Raw genomic sequence first — 22443 nt, 5'->3', positions numbered from 1 at the left:
CTTACAGTGATCTTCCTGCGTCAGCTTCCAGAGTGCTGATTACAGGTATGAGCGATCACATCCAGCTCTCCATTAAGGATTCCTACCTGGTTCCAGGGATACAATGTTAAACATATTGTGTTCCCTGTGAGTTTTCTGGCATCCTGTCCTAGCTCACATCCTGGCTATCTGTGCACAGTCACGTTTCCAAATGAAATATGCACCGGGACTTGGAAGAGATAGGGCTGAATTTGAAATGATAACTTCACATTCTCGTTGAAATGAAAAGTATCAGCTCAGGACCCCTAAGACCAAGTTCTCAGCATACAGGAGATTTATTTGCCCCAGGGGAGCAAAGGGTAGAGAACAAGATACAAAGACAGGAGACAGAGGATGAGGGAGAAGGGGAAGGGAACAAAGGAGAGACGGGGCAGGAGTCTTTGTCCCGGGGAAGAAAGGACTGCCTCTGGATGGAGAGGAGACAGATGTGGCACATGGGAAAATGGCGGTTTATAAAGGTAAAAGGAGAAACTCCAAGATGAGGTGTTTAATTTTAATTGGGCATGTTAATTAGGTGAGCCAAAGGCAACTTTTGATTGGTGGACTTCAATACTTTGGGAGCTGGACCTTAGTATTCAGGCTTAAGAGGAGGAAGTGACCAAATATGGGAATAGACCTTGGTGGCTAGCTTTAGGAATGTCCTCTAATGGTTTTTAGCAAGGCAGAGGGGATGGGGAGAGGGGCACGGCCTGCCAGAGCCGTGTTTGCCAGGCCCAGGCTGGTTAGAGTCCCTTCATTCGTCTTTGATTTAGCAGCACACTATGGCTTCCATCTGGTCAACTCTTTTACGTCCCTCAGTAAAAGGACCGAAGGTTTAACTCAGCAGTAAAGCATATGCTTAGCATGTGAGAGTTTCTGAGTTCAATCCCCAGCATCAAGTAATAAATTAAATAATAAGTAAATAAATTTGTACATATGGGGGGCCATGTATGTATGTGTGTGCTTTTATGTTGGTGAATGTAGGTGCTTGGCGTGTGTAAGTTGGAAGAGGGTGTTGGGTGTCCTGTCTGTCACTCCCTGTCACACTGTCCTTACTCTCTTAAGACAGTGTCTCTCCATGAGTGTGAAGCTAGGCTGCCAGCTAGCAACTCCATGACAGTTCTCCTGCTTCTGTCCCCACAGTTCCAGGGTTAAAGTCAAGTGTGGGATCACACCCAGATGATTTATGGTGTGTGCTTGGATCCAAGCTTAGGTTCTCATGCTCAAAATCAAGAACATTTACCCACTGTACCCTCTCCCACCTACTGTACCCTCTCCTGTTCCAGTAACTAAGTGTTCGAACCTTTAAAACTATAGTTCCATGCATCTTGTTGTAGGTGTCAGTGCTGGGTGGTTCCCATTTGGCGGTGGCTTTTATGATAATTACAATGTTGGGGTACACTAACAAGTGGATCCTTAACATAGAAAGAAACACTCAAGTTTGGATCAGGGCCCAGTTACTTCCTTGCTGTGTGACCATGGGCAAGTTAACCTTTCTTAGCTTTAATACCCTTGTCTGAACTCATCTGCAAAACACACCTAATAATTATATAGCTTACAGGGTTGTTGTAAAGCATAAATGAGGGGTTGAGGTGTAGCTCAGAGGGAAAGCATGAGGGAGGCTCTGGCCTCAGTCCTGAGTACCATATACTCAAAGAAGAGAGAGAGAGAGAGAGAGAGAGAGAGAGAGAGAGAGAGAGAGAGAGAGAGATTGAGACTCAGGTGAAACCCCATGTTACAGGCCTGCCACTTAGATACATGCCTACTGGTAATGCTTATTCTGCAGACTGGGCACTGGCGAATGTTTGCTAGTTATCTGGAACATTGCCTCAAACACTCAAAGGCTTTAAGAAAATGTCTGCAGAAGCACACTTTAAATTTCTAAGGAGAAGCATTTTGCTTAGTGGTGTCATTTACTTAACTCCTCCAAAGCAGGAGTGCTCATGACCTCTGGAACATCATTCTGGGACAACACAGACCCAACATAGACATAAGCTGCTTCTGCTTTGCTGAGACACCAGGCCATTTCCAGACAGCATTTGCCCTCCTGGTGTTTCATATGGTGCCATGTCCACCAGGCCAGTGAGTGAGTCAGCAGCCTCCCCCCTCAGCCCCTCACTGGCCCCCCAGCCCTCCACGCCCCCCACCTGCAGTCTCAGCACAATGACCCAGGTGGTCCCCCATCATAGGCCCATTCTTTTATTTAGTTCAATGAGCTCCCTGCTGCCTCTGGTTATCCATCATCTCTGGGAAATGATCAAATAAGCCATGCATTTTTAACTCTAGCAAATCCTGGAGTTCCCTGTTAAAAATACCTTGGCGAGCTGCCACTGAGCTGCAACCAACACAACAGTGGCTCCTCTTTGAACCTTCCCTGTTTGCCATGATGCGCACACGTGCAGTTTTAGCAACTTATTTCTGACAGCAGCATTAATGAGTAATTTGTCTTGGGGTGTTACATAAACATGTGAAGAACATGGAACACCTTTCCACGGCATACACAGGAACAGAAGGACAAACCGTTAAACAATATTCAAGAAGGCACTTAGTTGGCACGCTGCCAGCAGAATGAGGGCAGATTCAGCTCCAGTACCTCACCTCATAGCTGCGACTCCGTTTGTCCAGACTGGACGGTCATCCCGTCCTCCTGACCCATCTACCTTGCAGCCATGCTGAGTTACGGCCACAGCTAATGCAGCCATCTCTGAAGATGGCAATGTGCCATCACTAAGCCCTTCGAAGGTCATGATGCTCTGACTCAGTTTCAGAGAGTATAGAGTTCAGTTTGGCACAAAGTCACGTAACAATTAAATCAAGCTCCTTTCTCATCAAGTTCTTCTTTCCGACAGAGGCCTGGCCTGGGTGGAGTTACTGAGAAGAGGCTTAGAATCAGCCCAAGACACAGAGATCGTGCCTGCTGTGGAGACATAATCCGGTACACACACACACACACACACACACACACACACACACACACACACACACACACACGAGCGCACGCATGCACGCATATGCACACAGCACCTGTTTTTAACAATGTCATTCTGGGTACCTGACTGGAGGGCACAAACTATTACTTATATCCCTTGTGATACTGAACCTAGATTTGAGCAAAACTAGTTCACTTTTTTTTTTTTTTTTTTCTGAGACAAGGTTTCTCTGTGTAGCTCTGGTTGTCCTGGCACTTGCTCTGTAGACCAAGCTAACCTCGAACTTAAAGATCTGCCTTCCTCCGACTGCCTCTGCCTCTCAAGTACTGGTATTAAAAGCATGTGTGACTATACCTGGCTAGTTCACTCTTAATGTTTGCTGATTTGAAGGATACTTCTAATAAATTTGTTAAATCTTTTAAAAATTTTATTTATTTTTATTTTATATGCATTGGTGTTTTGCCATGGGTATTGTGTTCCCCTGAAACTGGAGTTACTGACAGTTGTGAGCTGCCATGTGGGTGCTGGGAATTGAACCCGGGTCCTCTGGAAGAGCAGTCAGTGCTCTTAACCACCAAGTCATCTCTCCAGCCCCTTTTAATGATTTTTTTTTAAAGGGACTAGACAGGGAAAGAGGGCAGAAACTACCAAAGGAAACACTGGAGGGGCCACAGACATTTCCCAGTACCCTTCTCTGCATGGTTGCACAATATAAACTCTCCTCCTGTGGAGAGAGATGGGGAGCAGACCACAGGCACTTGGTTACATTTGCCCCTCCCTGGCTGAACTCATGCAGTCTGAGGTGCAGACAGAGGCACTGAATGTCTGACTAGAAACAACCCAGGAGAAAGGCAGAGGCTGGCTAGCCAGGACCAGGTGGACTCTGTCTGGGTTGTACCTCTATCTAGTGGCATTTGAGAGGGGGTGTGGGACAGGTGGGGTCAGACAATGGAGAAGTGTGCTTTCTCTAGAGACTTTGAACAGCTGATTATAAAACCCACCAAACAGACCTGTTCTTAACATCATGTGTTGGCAAAGCCTAACATCATTGGTGATAAAAGTCTCTCAACTCTGGGCTACCGCTACCCCTGTCCTCCTCCAATGCTCTGAATACTGTGAAAGGATTCCTCTGTCTGGTGCAAGCCATGTAACTGGGGATTATGGGGAAAGTCCACTTAGGTGGGAAAAATAAGAATAGAGAACTTCTCCCCCAAACTCCTTTGTTGTCTTTTCCTATCATTGTTTTTTAAACATGACAACCTTACTGCAAAGGTCTTGACATATTTTGTACATAGCAGGTCCTTACTAAAAATCCTGTTTGGGAGCTGAGCATCTGCACAGTAGCAGAACTCCAGCCTAGCTAGCAGGGACAAGGTCCAGGGTTCCATTCTTAGACTCCTAGACCAGAAATTTGATTCCATAATTCAAGTAAAATGTCCACTCTGAGGTAAAGAGTTTAGAAATAGTAATGGAAAATTTGATCAAAGTATAATATATGGATATATGAAAATATAATGGCATCTATTATTTTGTCTATATGTATGTATATATATACTTAAAATGTCAATCTGTGTCAATACTTCCATCATCCCAATACTCTGAAAGCTGAGGCAGCAAGATTATGAGCCCAAGGCCAGCCTGGGCTGCATAGTTAGACCCCAACTCATGAAAGAGGCAGAGATGGAGGGATAAGGGAAGAGAGAAAGAAGGAAGGAGAGAAGGGGGAAGAGCATGGAAGGGGCATAGAACAGTGCAGTCAGTGAGAACAGGGCAAGTCAAGGGCTGGGAGGGACTCTGACAGGCTGCCCTTTCCCAGAATCCAGAGGACGTCTGACATCCAAAGAGGATTCCAGAAGTCTTCATTCATCAAGAGGATGGACAGTGTGGCATCCATTAAATCCCCTACGTATTTGCTGTCCCCTACTTTCTGGAGCATTAAGGTCACCCGATGAGTGGGATGTCTCAGGGGTCAGTGCCAACAGTTACTTGATGGTGACATAGCAATTGTAATAATGTGTCACCTGTGGGGAGGTGTTGATGATGAGCTGGGCTGTGAATGAGTGACGACTAAGGGCATGTGACAGTCCCTGTAAATTCATTCTGCATTCATCATCACATGCCTGTGGAAGTCACTAGAAGGGATGTGATCAAGAGCTGAGACTGGCCAGTCTAGAACTCCAGTGCTGGCTGCCCAGACAGGGAATGGGGTGAAGCCCTGGCAGGAGCCAGATGGTTCCAGGCCCACAGAGGATTCTGGATACTCACTTGCAAAATGATCAGTTCATATAGAACAACTCTTCAGACAGATAAGGACCTTTTTGTCTTATAGGCAGTTTATTTCGAAACCAACCTCTCTATATTTAAAAAAAAAAACAAACAAGATTTTTAATAAGATTTCATTAGCATACAGTTCTGTAAGGGCAGGTTTCTTCAGTGACATCAGTAATTTCAGAGTGAGATTCAGGTGCACAGAACTACTGCCACTTCTCAACACTGAGGGTGCAGCAAAAATGTTAACGGAGTTTGAGGGTGATCTGTACTGGCCTATGCACCGTCTCGTTAGGAGAAGGTTAAGCTATGTGGAAAAGATTCCTCTCTAATGCCCCTTGTCAAGTAATGATGGCATTATTTTTCTTTCTTTTGTCTTCTTGTTTCTAGCATTTAAGTGAGGTAGGGTATTTTCTGAACTAGAGATGAATTGGAACATATAAATACCCCAAGAGGTAACTGGACTTAATCTCTAAACATGGACTTCCGGGTCAGGGCTGAGGCTGGCCTGTATAGGACTGTGTCAGTCCGTGACTAAGACAGATGCAGGATGGTGTATTATTAGGTAACGTACCGGGATTCTAGTGGAATAAAGGCTGAGACAAATACCCCAAAGGAAAACCTAAGAACATTGTTACTTTCAGCGCTGTGGCCTCGGGGACAGCCTGGTGACACGTGACTGCATTCCAGAAGCCTCTAGGACAAGTGAATCGATAACTTGTGTATTCTTGGTTATTCACCACACTCTCAAGCTTCATTCTGTATGTTTTAATGCAAGCGCCCCATTACCATCGCAGCTCAACATCTCTGCTGTCAGGTCATCTTTGTCACCCCAGCAGATAACCTGGTGACCCCTCCCCAAATCATAGTCATGCTCTGAAGAGCAAGTCCCCTCTTTAAATCCTTCTAGCTTTGTTCACATACTGAACAAACAATTCTCTAATCACAAATCCCACACACTCACTAATTTCCCTCCTCACAAAGATGGTATCATTTAAATGATACCATCCAGGGCTAATAAATTACCCCTGGCCCCAAGGCACTCAAATTTTCTATCAAGCAGAGCCACCTAGTGGCAGAATGGAATATTTTTTCTTTTTCTTTTCTTTCTTTTTTCTTTCTTTCTTTCTTTCTTTCTTTTTTTGAATATAATTTTAAATTTCATTTAATTTCTCTCTAATAGGAATCCCGACTTAGTGGGTTAGGGTTCTTTCTTTGTTGGCTTGGTTTTTTTAAAAGAGTCCTCCTAGTCACAATTATTGAAAGCCACCTCCTTTGGGGATGTCCTCTCCACCTGTTTCCTCACCAAACATCTATCTATCCACGGCAAATAACCTCACGATTCAATGTACTATAATCAGCAAATTTTAGGACTAAAACGGAAGCCAGCTCCATGATGTCTCTTTGAAACGTCAAGGGCATGTCAATACCAATTTATATCTAAGGATAAAGAGCTACTGGGATAGTTTGTATTTTCCAGAACATGCTTCCTGACCACACATTCTTCCATGTAAACAGACATATTTTTAGGCATAGAGAAAGTGAGTAAATGCTGTGCTGTGGCTGTGGTCCTCTTCTGTTCTACCTGACCTCTGAGAGAAACCAGACATACCTTGGGCTGAGATTTGGTTCCTTTTCTTCCTTCAAAGTAGGTAAACCTTCATAGTCGGCTGAGACAGAAGAAAACAAACTCACGTTAGTCACAACAATTGCCTTTTCTACCCACAAAACTGACACAGTCGAGCATGGACTATACCCTCTGTGCACAGGACTATACCTGTGAAGAAACGACCCCACTAGGGAGTTCTAGAGGTTCAAAGATTAATGATGCTGGGGCTCTTGAAACGGTAAAGAGCAGGATTCACACAGATACAAGACTGCGATGTTCTGAGCCCCTGTTGAAAAGGGCACCATTAATCATCGCTTGCTCAGCTGGTCCCCTGAAGCCCACTGAAAGCCAGAATACGCCTCTTGAAGGCTAGACACAGGAATAAAATGGCTGTGCTTCAGGTGCTGAAGTGTCTACAGAACAACTTTATAGCAGAGGCATCAGGAAAGTGGGGAGTGATCACCTTCTCCCAGGGAGCTACTTTCTACTTTATCACATACACAGTCTCTCTCTCTCTCTCTCTCTCTCTCTCTCTCTCTCTCTCTCTCTCTCTCTCTCTCTCTCGTGTTATTTCTGGGATGTCATATGCACATTCATGTATGCTCATGTGGAGGCCAGAGTTTAGCATTGGGTATCCTCATCTATGGCTCTTCACCTTATTTTTTGAGGCAGGGTTTCTCATTGGACATTCAACACCCTCTTCTGGCCATCATGCATATGCACAAATGCTCTTACTTGCACACAAATGTGAACATACATTCACATAAATAAGTTAGTAGATAACTAAATAAATCTGTTTTTAAAAATACAAATGATTGAACTGGAGAGATCATCCAGTAGGTGAGAATGTTTACTTAGTGCACAAGCATTCAGCACTTGAGTTCAAATCCCCAGCACCCATGTAAAAACCTCAGTGTGGCTGTACATGCCCACAAGTCCACTCACAGTGTACATGTGTATGTGTGTGTGTGTGTGTTCACGTGCACACATGTATGCAGGAGGAACATATGGGCAGAGATATCCTGCTGCCCATCTGTCTAACCAAAAAGCAGCAGGCTCCAGGTTCAGTGAAAAATTCTCAAAGGAATATAAATGGAGTGTGTTAAAGGGCAGCACCAGATGTTTTCCTCTGCACACACCTGCACACACACACACACACACACACACACACACACACACCACAAATGGAACACATACAAATACAAATAGCATGGTAATATAAATCATGGATTTTTATCAATTTCATGTGAGCATTAAGAAAAATGTATTGATGTTTAAAGAACACACGCCTGTTTCCATTTTAAAGACTTGAAAACCGTTGTTTGGAAACACCCTATTTCTACAGTGGTCCTGTCTGACGGAACTATCTACAGACTAGAGCTGTTCTCGGGTCCTCTTGTCAGATGCCATTCCCATTGGTCACCATTTGTTGACCATTCGGCTACTAAGACTGTTTTATTTTTATCTAATTAAATAGGCACACAGCTCTCACACCTTTTGTATGGGAGAGTGATTCATGTAAAATGCGCTTGATGAAGTTGTAAAACCACATACAGATTGAACGCCTCTAAATTCAAGAAAATACAAGGTCATGACAGATTTCCTCCCCCAGATAATTTGATATCAGATTTCCAACTCTGAAGAAAAGGATGAAGGCTGGGGATGCAGCTTAGTGATAAAGCACGTGTCTAGCATGTGAGAGGCTAGGTTGGATTCCCAGCACCACACACACACACACACACACACACACACTCACACACATGCACACACACACACACACACACACACACACACACACACACACACCTTGTGTACAAGTTGAAATGGGACTTTTCAAGGGGAGATGGTGCTGTTAATTGTTGCTTTCTGAGCATGTGTAGCATGTGTACACAAATTAAAAACAAATGGTAACAACAATACAATGGTTACGATTAAACTGGACATCTAAGGACCATGCAGACCCCGTGCCGGATAGAGAATGACTTCGAAGGCAGGGGGAGCCTTCCAGCCTTCCATCGCCAGAGAGGCAGACAAATACTCGGGTTTCCACGTACCGTTCCTCGTCATGCTGCTCATCCATTTATCAAGCTCTTCCATCTCTATTTCCATAACAGAGGGCGTGTCCTCTTCAAAAATAGGGCTAGACGGAGAGCAGAAATACGTGCTTTAAAAAAGAACAAGCCCTATAGGCTGCATTTCATCTGGGGAAGAGTCTAGAACATTGCCTAGTTAGAAAGAACGCGATTCAGCCTCTGATGCCCCAGTCCAGCCCAGGGTTAGTGCCATTTCAAAGGCATATCAAACAAACAGGAAGAAAGACGAAGTCTGCAAGAAATCCTGATCTGTCACTAAGGCTGGGCTGAATGGCACAGGGGCCTGGAGTAGACTGAAGGAGAAGCGGCTCCTTGGAGACGGAAGACGCGGTTGCCAGGGTGCTCAGTGGCTGCCTCGTTTAGCTTCCCGGTCTTGCCGACTGTTGCTTCTCTTTTCTTGGAGTTTTGATCAATGACCCAGATCAAGAGGCCAGCCATCAGGGTACTTTCATCTGGTCTCCTTCAATGCCCAGGCTTCTCTAATTAGGAGGGATGGGGCTGCAGCTCTCAAAAAAAAAAAAAAAAAAAAAAAAAATGTCCTGGTCCCATCTCCCAGGCTTCAAGGGCATAGATAGGGGCAAAAGCTCTGGTCAGGACGGATGGAGCCGGAGAGGAAAGACCCCAGTTCTGAACGCACTGTGGGCGTGGCACTGGGAGATGAAGCAGGTAGTGTCTACTTCCAGGGAGCTGATGGGACGGGCAGGAGAGGCATCACTAGGTGTTTTTGGTGTTCGCCTGGGGCCAGAATCTTTAACTGCCATGCATTTGGCCCTGGTAGCAGCCAGACGAAAACCCTTTTCTGGCAGGTGACAACAGCAGAGAATACTGGGTAAGGTTTGGAGGCTAAGATACATCTCCCTTGTGACAATGGGGGCTGTCGAAGTCCAGAGGTACTAGCCACAAGAGAAACCACCAAGGACCCCCACCTCCCACTACTCTTGCCCACACCGCAGGGGAACTGAGGACGGGCAGGGAGGGCTCACTCACACTTTCAGGTTTTCACCAACTGGTTCATCTGAAAGAGAACAGATACAGGAATCACACCAGCTCTGGTCACCTGCCGGGATTTACGACAACAACCCCTAGTCTCCTTTGCAATGGGAAGGAGAGAGCATCAAGTAACCACATTTTTAAAAACTGGTTTTCACTGTATCTGTTTTGTGCACGGCGGGCGACCCACAGCACTTGAGTGCAGAGAAGGGGACAATCTGTGGAAGTTGGTTTTCCCCTTCTACCATGTAAGGTCCAGAGGTCAAACTCAAGGCCTTTACCCACTGAGGCACCTTGAGGCCCGTGAATCACACTTCTAAAGGAGCAGTTATTAGCCTCCAAGTCACACAGTGCAGTCCGCTACAGGGAAACCAGATCCAAATCCCCACAGAACCACGGACTCTGATTTCTTTAGAGGTGGGTGCTCCCCGAGAGTGCTCACCTTCCTTATTATTTTTGCATCCATGTGAAGAGGAAAAGCATGGTTAGGAAAGAAAGGAAGTGTTAAAACAAACAAACAAAATCAAGGGTTTGATTCCTGATTCCCTTCCATAAAATAATGTTCCAGCATCATGTCCTTATGACACACCATTCTGAACACCACATGGGCGACTCCATCAAGGGATGCCTTTGAAAGTCCTCTTCACCCTGCTCTTTGAATGGCTGGATCGCTCCACTTCTCAGTCAGTCATCCCCACCTCTATTTCAGGAAGGTCCATCTGTCCCATTGGTCCCCGGCTCTGCATTTCACTTGCTTCCTTCACAGTACTGGCCAGTTTCTCACCTGTTAGACCATCTGCTTGATTCTCTTTCGTCTGGCTCTCCCACTAGAGCACAGCCCCCAAAGGGCCAGGATAGCATCTGCCTTGTTCATTGTGGCATGCCCCAGCCCCCATCCTGCTAGCACAGCTCCTAACAAACGCCTAGTAAATATTCACTAGACAGATGAACAGGTTTTAATCTCAGTTGTCTAGCAATGGAGTGAAATTCACATCTGATCTTTGGGACCTATCATTATTATAATAGTGGGACTTCCAACCAGCTTGTTTTCGATGGCTGCTGATCGGGGTGAGAGTCAGGTACCATTTGACAAAACAGCTCTAATGCGGATTAGACCCCAGATGAACAGGTGGCAAGGATCATAGCCTGTTGCCTGGCCCAAGTGAACTCTGTTTAGTTTGGTAGGGAGACCAACATCCCCTGAGAAGGGAATCAGCAAGTAGGTGCACTGTGAACAAGACAGATGCTTTGGAAGGCAAATCTTTGTCGGGGTCCCCAGATAGGTCAGATGCTCCTGACCCGGACAATCAGAGGCCACCTTGTGTCTAGCCTGCCGAAGTACAGTCATCAGCGAGGAAACACAGCCAGCAGGCAGCTGGAACTGAGCTCAGGGTGGCACAGCTGGTATATCTTGCTGGTTGGCAAGCTTCAGCGGCATGGCTAATCCAGGAGGGCTGGTGCAGGTGTGGGTTTCATGCCATCACTGCTTGCCTTGAGGGCACTGTGGGTCTGTCTTCCTCCCCTGAATAGAATCTGAAGCTTCCTGTAATTCTTGACTCTCCAGAAGCTGAGGTAAGGGTGGGATGACTTCATCTTACACGTTTTGTGCCTACAGTCTTGTGGTGGTTGTTTGAGATGGGGGGCATCTCACATAGTTCAGGCTGGCCTCAAATTTGCTATATAGTTGAGGTTGACCTTGAACTTCTGAGCCTCTTGCACAGGCATTATAAGCAGAAACTCCTGGTTTCTGCAGTGCTTGGGGACTGAACCCTGTAGAGAACCCCCCACCCCATCACCCTCCACTTCCGACCAAGCCCCCTTTCCCTGCTTACTAGCTTCCCCACTCATTTCTCAGAGAGCACGTGACTCCACGGCCCCACCGTGAGCACAGATTTCCTTCTCTAATCTGGGCTCCCCACTGGCGTGGAGGTGAGCGGGAGCTGACCTGCATGCAGATGATGGAAAAGTTTAAAAATCCATTACCAAAGTGCTCCAGATACACCAAATGAGAAGCTCTGTAATCAGTATTAAAAGAGCAAAAAGCCTTCTGTGGCCTCATCTTCCCTGCGCCAGGGCCATTACCTCTGCCCCAGCCACCATGGCAACAGAAACACATCTGGGAGAGAGGACAAGAGCGGAGCATTAAGCCAGGGGGAGACCAATTACTTGTCCTCAGCAATCAGGTCCTGTCTGCTCCACTCCACATGGCCTACATCGCTTTATTAATAGCCACCGACTCAGTGCACCCACCCCTCGGGTTCCACTTTGTCCCTTTCCAGCCTGCTATGTCATGGCCTCCCTCCCCCTTGTCTCTCTCCTTTCCAGTCACGTATCTTGACGAGACCCTCGCCAGCTCCTCTTCTTTCTGTACCATGGACAGTGGGATCGTTGGCACAGTGGCTGAGGGAAGGAGCCCCAGGGGGCTCTGGCCACCTGCTTTTCTGACTTTCCTGACTGAGCAGGAGACTCACTGAGCAGGGCCAGGCATCGGGGAGCCATGGCCTGTTCTAAGGGAAGACTTCCTGCCCATACTTCGCAGCAGTTCTTTGAGAGACACCTAGCACATCAAGACAACGCTGAGAAAAGCATGACCCACCCTACCTTACTCTAGGCTGTCTAAAACAGTGAGGACTTTCTTCCCCCAGACTGTCTTTCCCTCAGAGATTACATTTTTGCAAGAGGAACTTGCCTTCGTTTTGAGGTGGAGGATGACTGTGGACCTGGGTGGTCCTGGGAAGGGCATCACCTATCCAGGACTACCCATACGGCACACAATGAAAAATAACTTATTAAAAAAGGGTGCCACTGGGTAAATTTATCAAAGTAAGTTGAGACTGTAGCTGCACTTGGGTGGATTAAGCCATAGAAGGAAAACTGGGCCTGAGGTTTTCCTGACACACCAGGCTGCTGAAGTTTCTCAGCTGAACTACAAAAACTGGATGGTTGACATTGTGACCGCAACTCCTCTACCCAACTGTCATCTGACCACTCGTGTGTGTGTGTGTGTGTGTGTGTGTGTGTGTGTGTGTATAGTGTGTGTGTGTGTGTGTGTCCTGTGTGTGTAAGAGACAAAGACAGAGAGAGACAGACAGAGAGACAGAAAGAAGGAACTGATAGGCAGAGAACTACAGATAGAGCCTCATAGAATTGCTGTCTGTCTGTCCATCTGTCCATCCTAGACCCTGCCCTGCCCTTTACCTTCACCGCCTCCCCTGCACCTCAGTTGGGCCGCTCAACTCTGACCCTGCAGCCTGACTCTGTGGCAGTATCTCCAGCAGCAGAACTCCAACCTGCACTTCGATTTTATCCTGCAGAAAGTCTTTGTGGACCGGTCAGGTTCCCAGCTTTGGCCTCTCAGTCCTCTGTGGAGCACCTTGAACTCTACTGTGGCCTCTCAGAGTCCTCTGTAGCCATTCAGGAACTTGAATGGATGGATGGATAGATGGGTAGATAGATAAATGATAGGTAGATAGATAGATAGATAGATAGATAGATAGATAGATTTATTGATTTACTGTATTATATATAATAGGTGGCTAAAAATTAATATTATAATAAGGGTTAAAATATAAAACTTGTGCCTGCTTTGATTGGCTATCAAGAAAAGCAAGATTAACTGGAAAATTGTTGCCAAACAAACTACCACCTTGTGAATTTATTGTTATTCAGTAAATTCTGATGGTGTGAAAAGGATGCAAATGTGCTTGCCTATGTTTCTGGTTCGTAGGCATTCATGACCCTTTATAGGTATTAAATAACAACTGCAGACATAATGTTGGAGGTCTAGGATAGAGGACAGCAGACTGTCCCACTATACAGTGTCTCCCTTTCCTGGATAGGAAAAGGAAAAAGGTGGACTGGAGAGCTGGCTCAGAAGTTAAGAGCACCGACTCCTCTTCCAGAGGTCCTGAGTTCAATTCCCAGCAACTACATGGTGGCTCACAACCATCTGTAATGAGATCTGGTGCCCTCTTCTGTATACATAATAAATAAATAAATCTTTAAAAAAAAAGAAAGAAAAGGAAAGGAAAAAGGTGATCTAGAGGCTGCGATGTACCTCAGTGGTGCAGTGTACACCTAGAGCAATCGAGGCCCCGAGTTCCCTCCCAGACACACCGATAGAATAATTTCAGGTCAAACAAAGGGCTATTTTAAAAGTGTTGGTTAAGTCCTCTCCAGCTGTAAAATGTAAAGACCCATTTCCTGGATGTGGAGGAAGGGTCTAGGCTCCACCATACAGAACGGAAACAGGATGTATATTTCTACTTCCTGGGGGTTTTCCTGTACACAGGTGTCCACCTGTCCCACAAAGCAAGTCTGCTTGTTGAACTTAGTGTGACAGTTTTATTTTTCCTGGAGACCCAAGTAATTAAATGAAACTTGGTTTTTTAAAATATTCTTTGAACTTAAATTATGATAAATGCAAATGAGTAGACTTCATAAGAGGCATTTAACCTTTCAGCATTTACTTTGAGAAAAGGGAATTTGTATTTACATAAAAGTAGTGGTTAGTATAGAAAAAAAATCAAATGAAGATCTCTATCAAAAACTTTTCTGGGGCAGAGGAGACGCTCAGTAAGGTACCTGCCTCACAAACATGAGAATTTGAGTTTAATCCCAGAACCTTCAGCAAAATTCTGGGCATGGGGGTCTATGCTTGCAATCCCAGCCCTGAAGAGGTGGAGTCAAGCAGATCCCAGGAGCCTGTTGGCCAGGCAGACTAATCTCTTAGCAAATGCAGGACACTGTCTCAAAGGAAGGAGACAGTGTTTCTGAAGCATACACTACAGCTTGGCCTCTGACCTCCACACACATGTGCACACCCTCCTGCACACACATGTAGTGGCATATATATGAAAACACACACACACACACACACACACACACACACACACACACACACATATTCATAAGCACATGGAAATAACTTCTGAAATCTACTGTTTCAGTAGTCTAAGTTTTCTGTGTTGTATTTTCTTAAAATGAGGCGTATTTAAGCTAATATGCCAATCTGTAATAGGGTTAATGTGCAAATCTGGGCTCTGTTGTTCTTGAGACAGAGTCTTGCTTTGTAGTCCAGACAATCCTGGAACTCAACATCCTCCTGCCTCAGTTCCCGAATGCTGGGATGACAGGCTTGCCTCACCATGCAGTTTTGGAATTTTGTTTCTCTATCTAAGAGTGTAAAGTTTTCTTTAAAAAGGGTCTTGACATCCATTTATTCATTCATTCATTCAACAGCATGTATCAAGCAGAAGACATACTACAGACTGAAGATTACATTAGGTAAACATATAATAATAATAATAAATGAAGGGGTAGAAGGATGGATGGCTCAGTGGTTAAGAGCATTTATTGCTCTTGCAGAAGATCAGGGTTCAGCATCTACAGGTTGGCTCACAACAGTCTGTAACTTCCATTCCAGGGGATTTAATGGCTTCTTTTGGCCTCTGAGGCACCTGTATAAACCCGATGCACATAAACTCACACAGACAGACAGACAGACAGACACACACACACACACACACACACACACACACACACACAATGTCTTTACTAAGTAGATAGCTAGCCTTTAATAATCTAGGCATTTTTAAATGACATCACTCAGTTCTCACAGCTCTACAAGGTGGGTGTTGAACTAACTAACTTTACAGGTGAGGAAGCTGAGTCAGAGGACTCATAGAGCTAAGCAGCCAAGCAGTGAATTCCTACTGCCTCTCTCTCCTCCATGCCACAGTGTCTGTCAAGCAAGAGGGTTAAGACAAGTTCTTGATTTTTCTGGACTTCAAAGAGGGCATAATGTGACAGACCAAACCAAAACAGAACAGAAAACAAACAGCAGGCATTCCGATGAGACCGCGTGAAGCCTGGGAATGGTAAGTGTGGATGGAGCACTGAGCCAGCATGAGGTGGGCAGGCACCAAGTCTGCCCCAGGAGGGATTGCTCAAACCTCATAAAACCCAAGAACTGGTCAGCGAAGGAAGGGGTGGCAGTTTGCCAAACGGACCAGAGGAAAGTCCAGATGAAAGGAGTGACTGTCTTCACCAGGCCTCTGGCATCCCAGAAGTCAGGTCAGGCTCTGGAGCAGCAGGTGCTTGGACAGCGGCTGAGTGTGGGATGCTTAGAGGATGCTGGGGCCCAGACTGAGGGCGGGGCTGCTCCTCACATGCAAATGCCTTTGGGACTGAAAGACTTGAACCCAAGAGTTCAAAGAGCTCTGAAGCCTGAGCCCAGCTCTGGATTCCTCTGGGTACTGAGGTTCCCCAGGGGACTCCTGCTTCCTCCAGGCTAAGAAAGGAGGCAAGGAGGGAGCCAGGTTCAGTGTCACATGCCTGTAGCCCACAGCTGCTTTAGGGACGATGCAGGAGGACTGCTCGAGTGAAGGAGTGGAGTCCAGCCTGGGCAACAAGGGCGGCAGCAGGGGGGGGGATGGCGGGGTCCGGGCAGCCCCACTGGGTCTTGCGGTAACTGTAGATTACAGAGGAGCTCCCCTGAGACTACTGTTGCTAGGCGACTCTACAATATCAAGTGGTGGAGAATGGGTTTTCTCTTCCTCCTTTGTCTATCTTACCAGTTCCTTCTGTGAGAGAAGAGGGTAGTACTTCCTCCCCAGCTCCATCTACCTCATCTGTTGGCTGTGCATTAGTCATTACAGCACCTGCCCGGAGCTTCACGGCTGTCCTGGTGTGGGACAGAGAGCACTGACATGGAGGTGACCTGTGAGCAGGCCTGAGGACACAGGGCATTTTCTATGGGAACCTGCCTAGGCATCGTACTTGAGAAGTTCCTAGCCTTTAAATGAAGCTTGAAATGACTTAAGAGCTTCCATTTAAAACTGAAGCCTGCGTCAGTGAGCTGGCTCCCAGGTAAAGATGCCTGCTGCCAAGCCTGACCACCCGAGTTTGATCCCTAAGACCGACTCGGTGGGAGTAGAGAACCAATTCCTGCAAGCTGTCCTCTGACTTACACATGTGCACCAATGTGTATGCAGGTTTGCACACACACACACACACACACACACACACACACACAATTTCAAATAAACAAACAAACAAACAGACATTGGAGTCAGTCACAGCTTACTCTCACAAGTCTGCTTGGAACCCAGAGAGCCCCCAAATTCTAGCGTTCCTCATTCTCTCCTATACTTGAAGAGCACACCTGTGACTGGGAGCTCCCTAGCTTGGTTTCATTCGCCCATCTTTAGTCGGTTAACAATTTCCATATAGACGCAGCCTCAGTGGGAACAAGAAGAATGTTTCTCTCTGCCCTTTTCAAGGTCAAACTGGAACGTGGGCTGGGGAAAGCAATATCCATGCAGTAAATGTGGGCAAAGGACCCCTTTTCACGGGAGAGTGATGACCCCTTCAACCCTTTGACCTGAACTCCAATCTGACTCACACGTCACCTGCCTGACCCTTTCCTCCCACAAAGTGAAATGTCAAATTATTTTAGTAGCCAAGATTCTCCGGGACCCTGGTCTCAAACATGCTCTGATAACAGCAGTATATTATAATTTCAATGTAGACTGAAAATTAAAAAACAACAACAACATACAGAATATCGAATTATTAACTTCTTGAACATGTCAGTGAGATATATCACTCATCAGTTACTATTACCCCCAATACCAAGCAGATACTCACATGTCTGCAAGACACTTTGAGATCCTTGGCTAGAAGGCTCTGCACGAAAGAAAAGAGCATTTTGTTTCTGGTGGCTCATTAAGGTGTAAAACAATTGTCTGCAAACGGGACACACCCCTTACCTACCTCGTTTAGGTCTCTTGCTTTTAAGGTAGATGGCGATGAGAATCACTGATAGAAGGAAGACCAGCACAGCCAGTGGGACCACCACCATTAACACAAACTGCAGCTGGTGTGAGGGGTCGACAGTCTCACCAGTGGAGGTAGAATTTGTGTCTGCGGCCAACACTTCTGTGGTCCCTGCAGCCAAAACGCTTGTTGTTGTCTCCTCGTCTAGTATTCCTTCTTCTGTGGTGATGTATCCTGAGTGTTCCAACTCCTCATCATTGCCTGAACATGAACAAAATCGAGACTGCCATGGAGATAAAGCTGACATGTCATGGTTTCGATAAGTTTTTTGTTTGGTTTTGCTTTGCTTTTTCAAGACAGGGTTTCTTTGTGTAGCTTCGTGCCTGTCCTGGATCTCGCTCTGTAGACTCACAAAGCTCCACCTGCCTCTGCCTCCCGAGTGCTGGGATTAAGGTGTGTACCACCACCGCCTGTCTCGGTAAGTTTTAAATGCAGCCTAGATGCATTCGGTGGTGAAACTGATCCACTGTACTTGGCTTTTCAGTTTGGTGACATGGACTGTTGATCTGACCAAAATGAAGCTCAAGATGGGAATGTGTTGAACATGAGCCAAAGCCAGAGTTAAGCCTCTCACAAACACAGACAATCCAGCCTCAACCAGACACTTCAACACACTGACAGGGCACTCGAGGCTCTGTCATGTCATGAGCCATTTCCCAAACCATAGGGTATCAGGATATTGTCATATTGTTTCTGAATAAATCTAAATGTGCACTTACAGGATGTGAAATGCATGCCATAAAAAAAACACATTTAGATGTAAATAAATGGGCTGGGAGGTATAAGTTGGTGTAAGAAGAGTACCTGCCTTCCAAACATAAAGCCTAGGTTCACTTTCTAGCACCACAAAATGATAGATGGATAGATAGACAAAATATAGATGGATAGATGGATGGATATGGATGGATAGATAGATAAAAAGGTAGATGGATGGAGAGATTAGATGATAGATAGATAGATAGATAATAGATAGATAGATAGATTGGAACAAATTCTGCCTTAATTTTTAATAAAGGGCACTTATTCATGGAAAGGAATTCTTTGATATTGGGATGACTTGGGTTTTGGTGTTGCGTTTTACATTTTGCACAGCACACAATCTGCCCTTGAGAGTGTCTGACATATCCTCGTGGATTTTAAATAAAAACATGGTGTCTATCTCATTTGTCAAATAAGATTCTCAAGACAATCATTAGGAGAATAAGAAAACCCACTGTTTATAACGGTTTAGGAAAACGCATTGGCAGGTGTCATGGTTAACATCGACTGTCAACTTGAGAGAACCTGGAATCGAGAGGGAGGCAACCCCTGGACATGTCTGTGAGTTTCTAGATGAGGTTCATTGAGGTGGGAACACACACACACACACACACACACACACACACACACACACACACACACACTGTGGATGGCACCATTCTATGGTCTGGGGCTCCAGATGAGTAGAAAGGTGAATGTAAGCAGATCATCAGCATTTAACTCCTCTCTGTTCTGACTGTGGACCCAATATCACCAGCTTCTTCCCTCTTGGGTCACAATACCTTCCCTGCCATGATGGACTGAATCCTTGACCTGTGACCCAAAATAAACTGTTGTCTTCTGAAGTCGCTTTTGTCATAGCAACAAGAAAAACCACTACAGTGGCACTTTCCCTAGTTCAGAGTATAATAGAGATGACTCTGTCTGACCTTGAGTGCAATTTAAAAGCCTGACACAGAATGGGAAAGGACCTCACCTAGCTCCAGTGGAGATGATGTGGGTGGAGGAATGTAGTGGGTTTTGTTGTTGTTGTTGTTTTAACTCTTTGCTCTACAGGGGCCTGCCACCCAGCTCCTAAATAAATACACAGAGACTTATTCTTACTTACAAATGCTCAGTCTTAGCTTGGCTTATTTCTAGCAAGCTTTTTTTTTTTAAACTTATACAATATACCTTTTGCCTCTGGGATTTTACCTTTCTCTATTTCTGCATATCTTTTCTTTCCTTCTTATTCCATGTCTGGATGTGTGGCTGGATGGCTCGACGCTGGTGTCCTCCTCTCCTCCTTTCCTCGATCCTCCCTCTTTATCTTCTTCTTTTCTCCTATTATTTTCCCTGCCTGCCAGTCCCACCTATCCCTCTTCCGCCTCACTATCAGTTGTTCAGTTCTTTATTAGACCATCAGGTGTCTTAGATAGGCACAGTAACACAGCTTCACAGAGTTACACAAATGCAACATAAAAGAACGCAACACATCTTTGCATCATTCAACAAATATTCCACAGCATAAACGAACGTAACACATCTTAAAATTGATATTCCACCACAGAGGAACTTTGTCCTGTCATGGTGTGGAACGGCCTCATACTCACCTTGGTCCAACAGAGGAAACATATTACATGCAGAAAACACATCAGTAGGTGAAAAGTTTTTCTGAGGAAAAAGGTGTGAAGCCCAGGGAGAGGTCAGTGGCTTAAGCTGCACTCTGGCTAGGCTGTGCCTCCACAGGATGACCAAGCCGGACAGCACAGGGCCACTCGATAGTTTACCTCTCATTGTAATTGCGTAACTGTGAATTCCTCTGATTCACACTGCAACAATCAAAATAACTGTTTACCTACACCTATGAACTACTTGAGGATCCCCCTCCACTTCCTATATTGATCCCTAGCCTCCAATGTGAGAGTATTAGGAGATGGGGCCCCCAGGATGAGGTTAGTACCCCTGTATGAAAAGAAGGAAACCAGAGGTATTCATATTCTTTCCCCAGCCCCTCTTTTATTGGGGGCACCACACTAAGCAGCATGCACATGCAGAGTGTGTCCTCTACCCCTGAGCTATGTTTCAGCCTGCTTTCCTGTCTTTTGCCTACCCTACTGCAGCTATAGGTGCCATCACCTACTTCAGGCTAGTCTGTCTTCCTTCCTTCCTTCCTTCCTTCCTTCCTTCCTTCCTTCCTTCCTTCCTTCCTTCCTTTCTCTCTTTCTTTCTAGAAGGTCTTGCTACATAGCCCACACTTGCCTCCAACCAGGATCCCCTTGCCTCAGCTTCCAGAGTTTTGGGATTGCAGGTATGTGCCACTACACTCCTGCTTGAGAATTTATTAAGAGCCAAGCCTTGCCCAGTGGTGGTGGTAGCACATACCTCTGAGTCCCTCAGAGGCAGAGCCAGGTGGATCTCTGTGAGTTCAAGGCCAGCCTGGTCTACAAAGCAAGTTCCAGAGCCGCCAGGGCTACACAGAGAAACCCTGTCTTGAAACTCCACACACACACACACACACACACACACACACACACACACACACACACACACAGTCATGCCTTTTACCTGCATCATTCTACTTTACCCCCTCTGTGTCTGCAGACAGATACAGGGACAGAGCTCACACAGCTTGCTCAAGATCACAGAGCTCACATACATGAAGAAGGGCAGATCTGTATCCCCACAGACTCATGGTAGAACCTGAGATTTTAACCTAGTAACACATTTTCCTTCTATTCGGAGGGAATATGATGCTGATAATCATGGACTTTGGCTAGCAGGCAGAGAGTCAGAGTGGGCCCCAGGTCCTTGTCCCTCAGCCTAGAACAGGGGTAGCTTTCTGGCACAAGGGCAGATTAAGAAATGTCTGAAAGGGCTGGAGAGATGGCTCAGAGGTTAAGAGCACTGGCTGTTCTTCCAGAGGTCCTGAGTTCAATTCCCAGCAACCACATGGTGGCTCGCGACCATCTGTAAGGCAATCTGGTGCCCTCTTCTGGCCTGCAGAGATATGTGCAGACAGGACACTGTATACATGATAAATAATTAAAAAAAGAAAGAAAGAAAGAAAGAAAGAAAGAAAGAAAGAAAGAAAGAAAGAAAGAAAGAAAGAAAGAAAGAAAGAAATGTCTGAGGTAGCTCAGCATTGCTGGGTTCTTGCTGTGGTGCCTCACCTTGATGCACCACAGGTAGCAGGTAGCTCTGCCTGAATGTGCGCCATTGCTGCAGCTTCTTCCCAACTCCTCACCCTGATGCAGCACAGGTAGTTCTGCCTGAATGCAGAGCATCGATGCAGCTTCTCTCCAAAGGGAGTCGATGAACCAACTTCCCAGTGGAACACTTAGCGTCCTCACCCCACTTGACCTGTGGCCCCAGAGAAAATAGGGAAGGATACAGGCCAGGAAGAATAGCGAGAGGCTTCTGACAACAGGGCAGTGGAAAGGAGAAAAAGGGTGAGAAGCGGCCCAGGTGGCCCGGGGCTGTGTAGTCCTGGTGGCCCTCGGTGGCACTGTGGAGTGTAAAGGGGCAGGCGGCAGGCTCTCCCTCCAGCAACCGTGACAGGCTCAAACATGTTTTCCATCAAACTCTCCAGTGTCTAGTTAAGTAAATGAGAGCTGAGAGTTCTTTCTGCCTCTCTCTCTTTCTCTGCTCTTTAAATTAATTTTGTGGAACTCAGGGACACTTGCATGCTAAGCAAGTGCTGTACCACTAAGCTACACCCCAGAGTACTACAGTCTCAGCCTGCCTCTCTGTCTCTCTGTCTGTCTGTCTCTCTGTCTGTCTGTCTGTGTCTGTCTGTCTGTCTGTCTGTCTCTCTCTCTCTCTCTCTCTCTCTCTCTCTCTCTCTCCCTCTCTCTCTCTGCTTTTTGTTTCTCTGTTCTGCAGGCCTTCATTTTCAGAGACTCCCTCCCATATCTCTCCCCCTACCCTAGCCAGGCCTAACCTCATGAATGCCCCC

At 46.0% G+C, this 22443-nt stretch overlaps 1 protein-coding gene across 1 annotated transcript in view; it reads right to left on the bottom strand.

Moving 5' to 3' along the window:
* Positions 1–22443, bottom strand: part of Tmem154 (transmembrane protein 154) — a 40868-nt gene that overhangs the window by 5789 nt on the left and 12636 nt on the right. Inside the window, exons 2-6 of the mRNA XM_036190682.1 lie at positions 17685–17948; positions 17559–17597; positions 9906–9933; positions 8880–8965; positions 6829–6886 (exon numbers count right to left, since the gene is read on the bottom strand). Coding sequence (XP_036046575.1) covers positions 6829–6886; positions 8880–8965; positions 9906–9933; positions 17559–17597; positions 17685–17948 — 475 coding nt within the window. The remainder of the gene's footprint in view (positions 1–6828; positions 6887–8879; positions 8966–9905; positions 9934–17558; positions 17598–17684; positions 17949–22443) is intronic.

The sequence above is a fragment of the Onychomys torridus genome, chromosome 6 (genome assembly GCF_903995425.1).
Source record: "Onychomys torridus chromosome 6, mOncTor1.1, whole genome shotgun sequence".
NCBI classification, from domain to species: Eukaryota; Metazoa; Chordata; class Mammalia; order Rodentia; family Cricetidae; genus Onychomys; species Onychomys torridus.
This window is presented reverse-complemented; position numbering and strand designations above follow the sequence as displayed.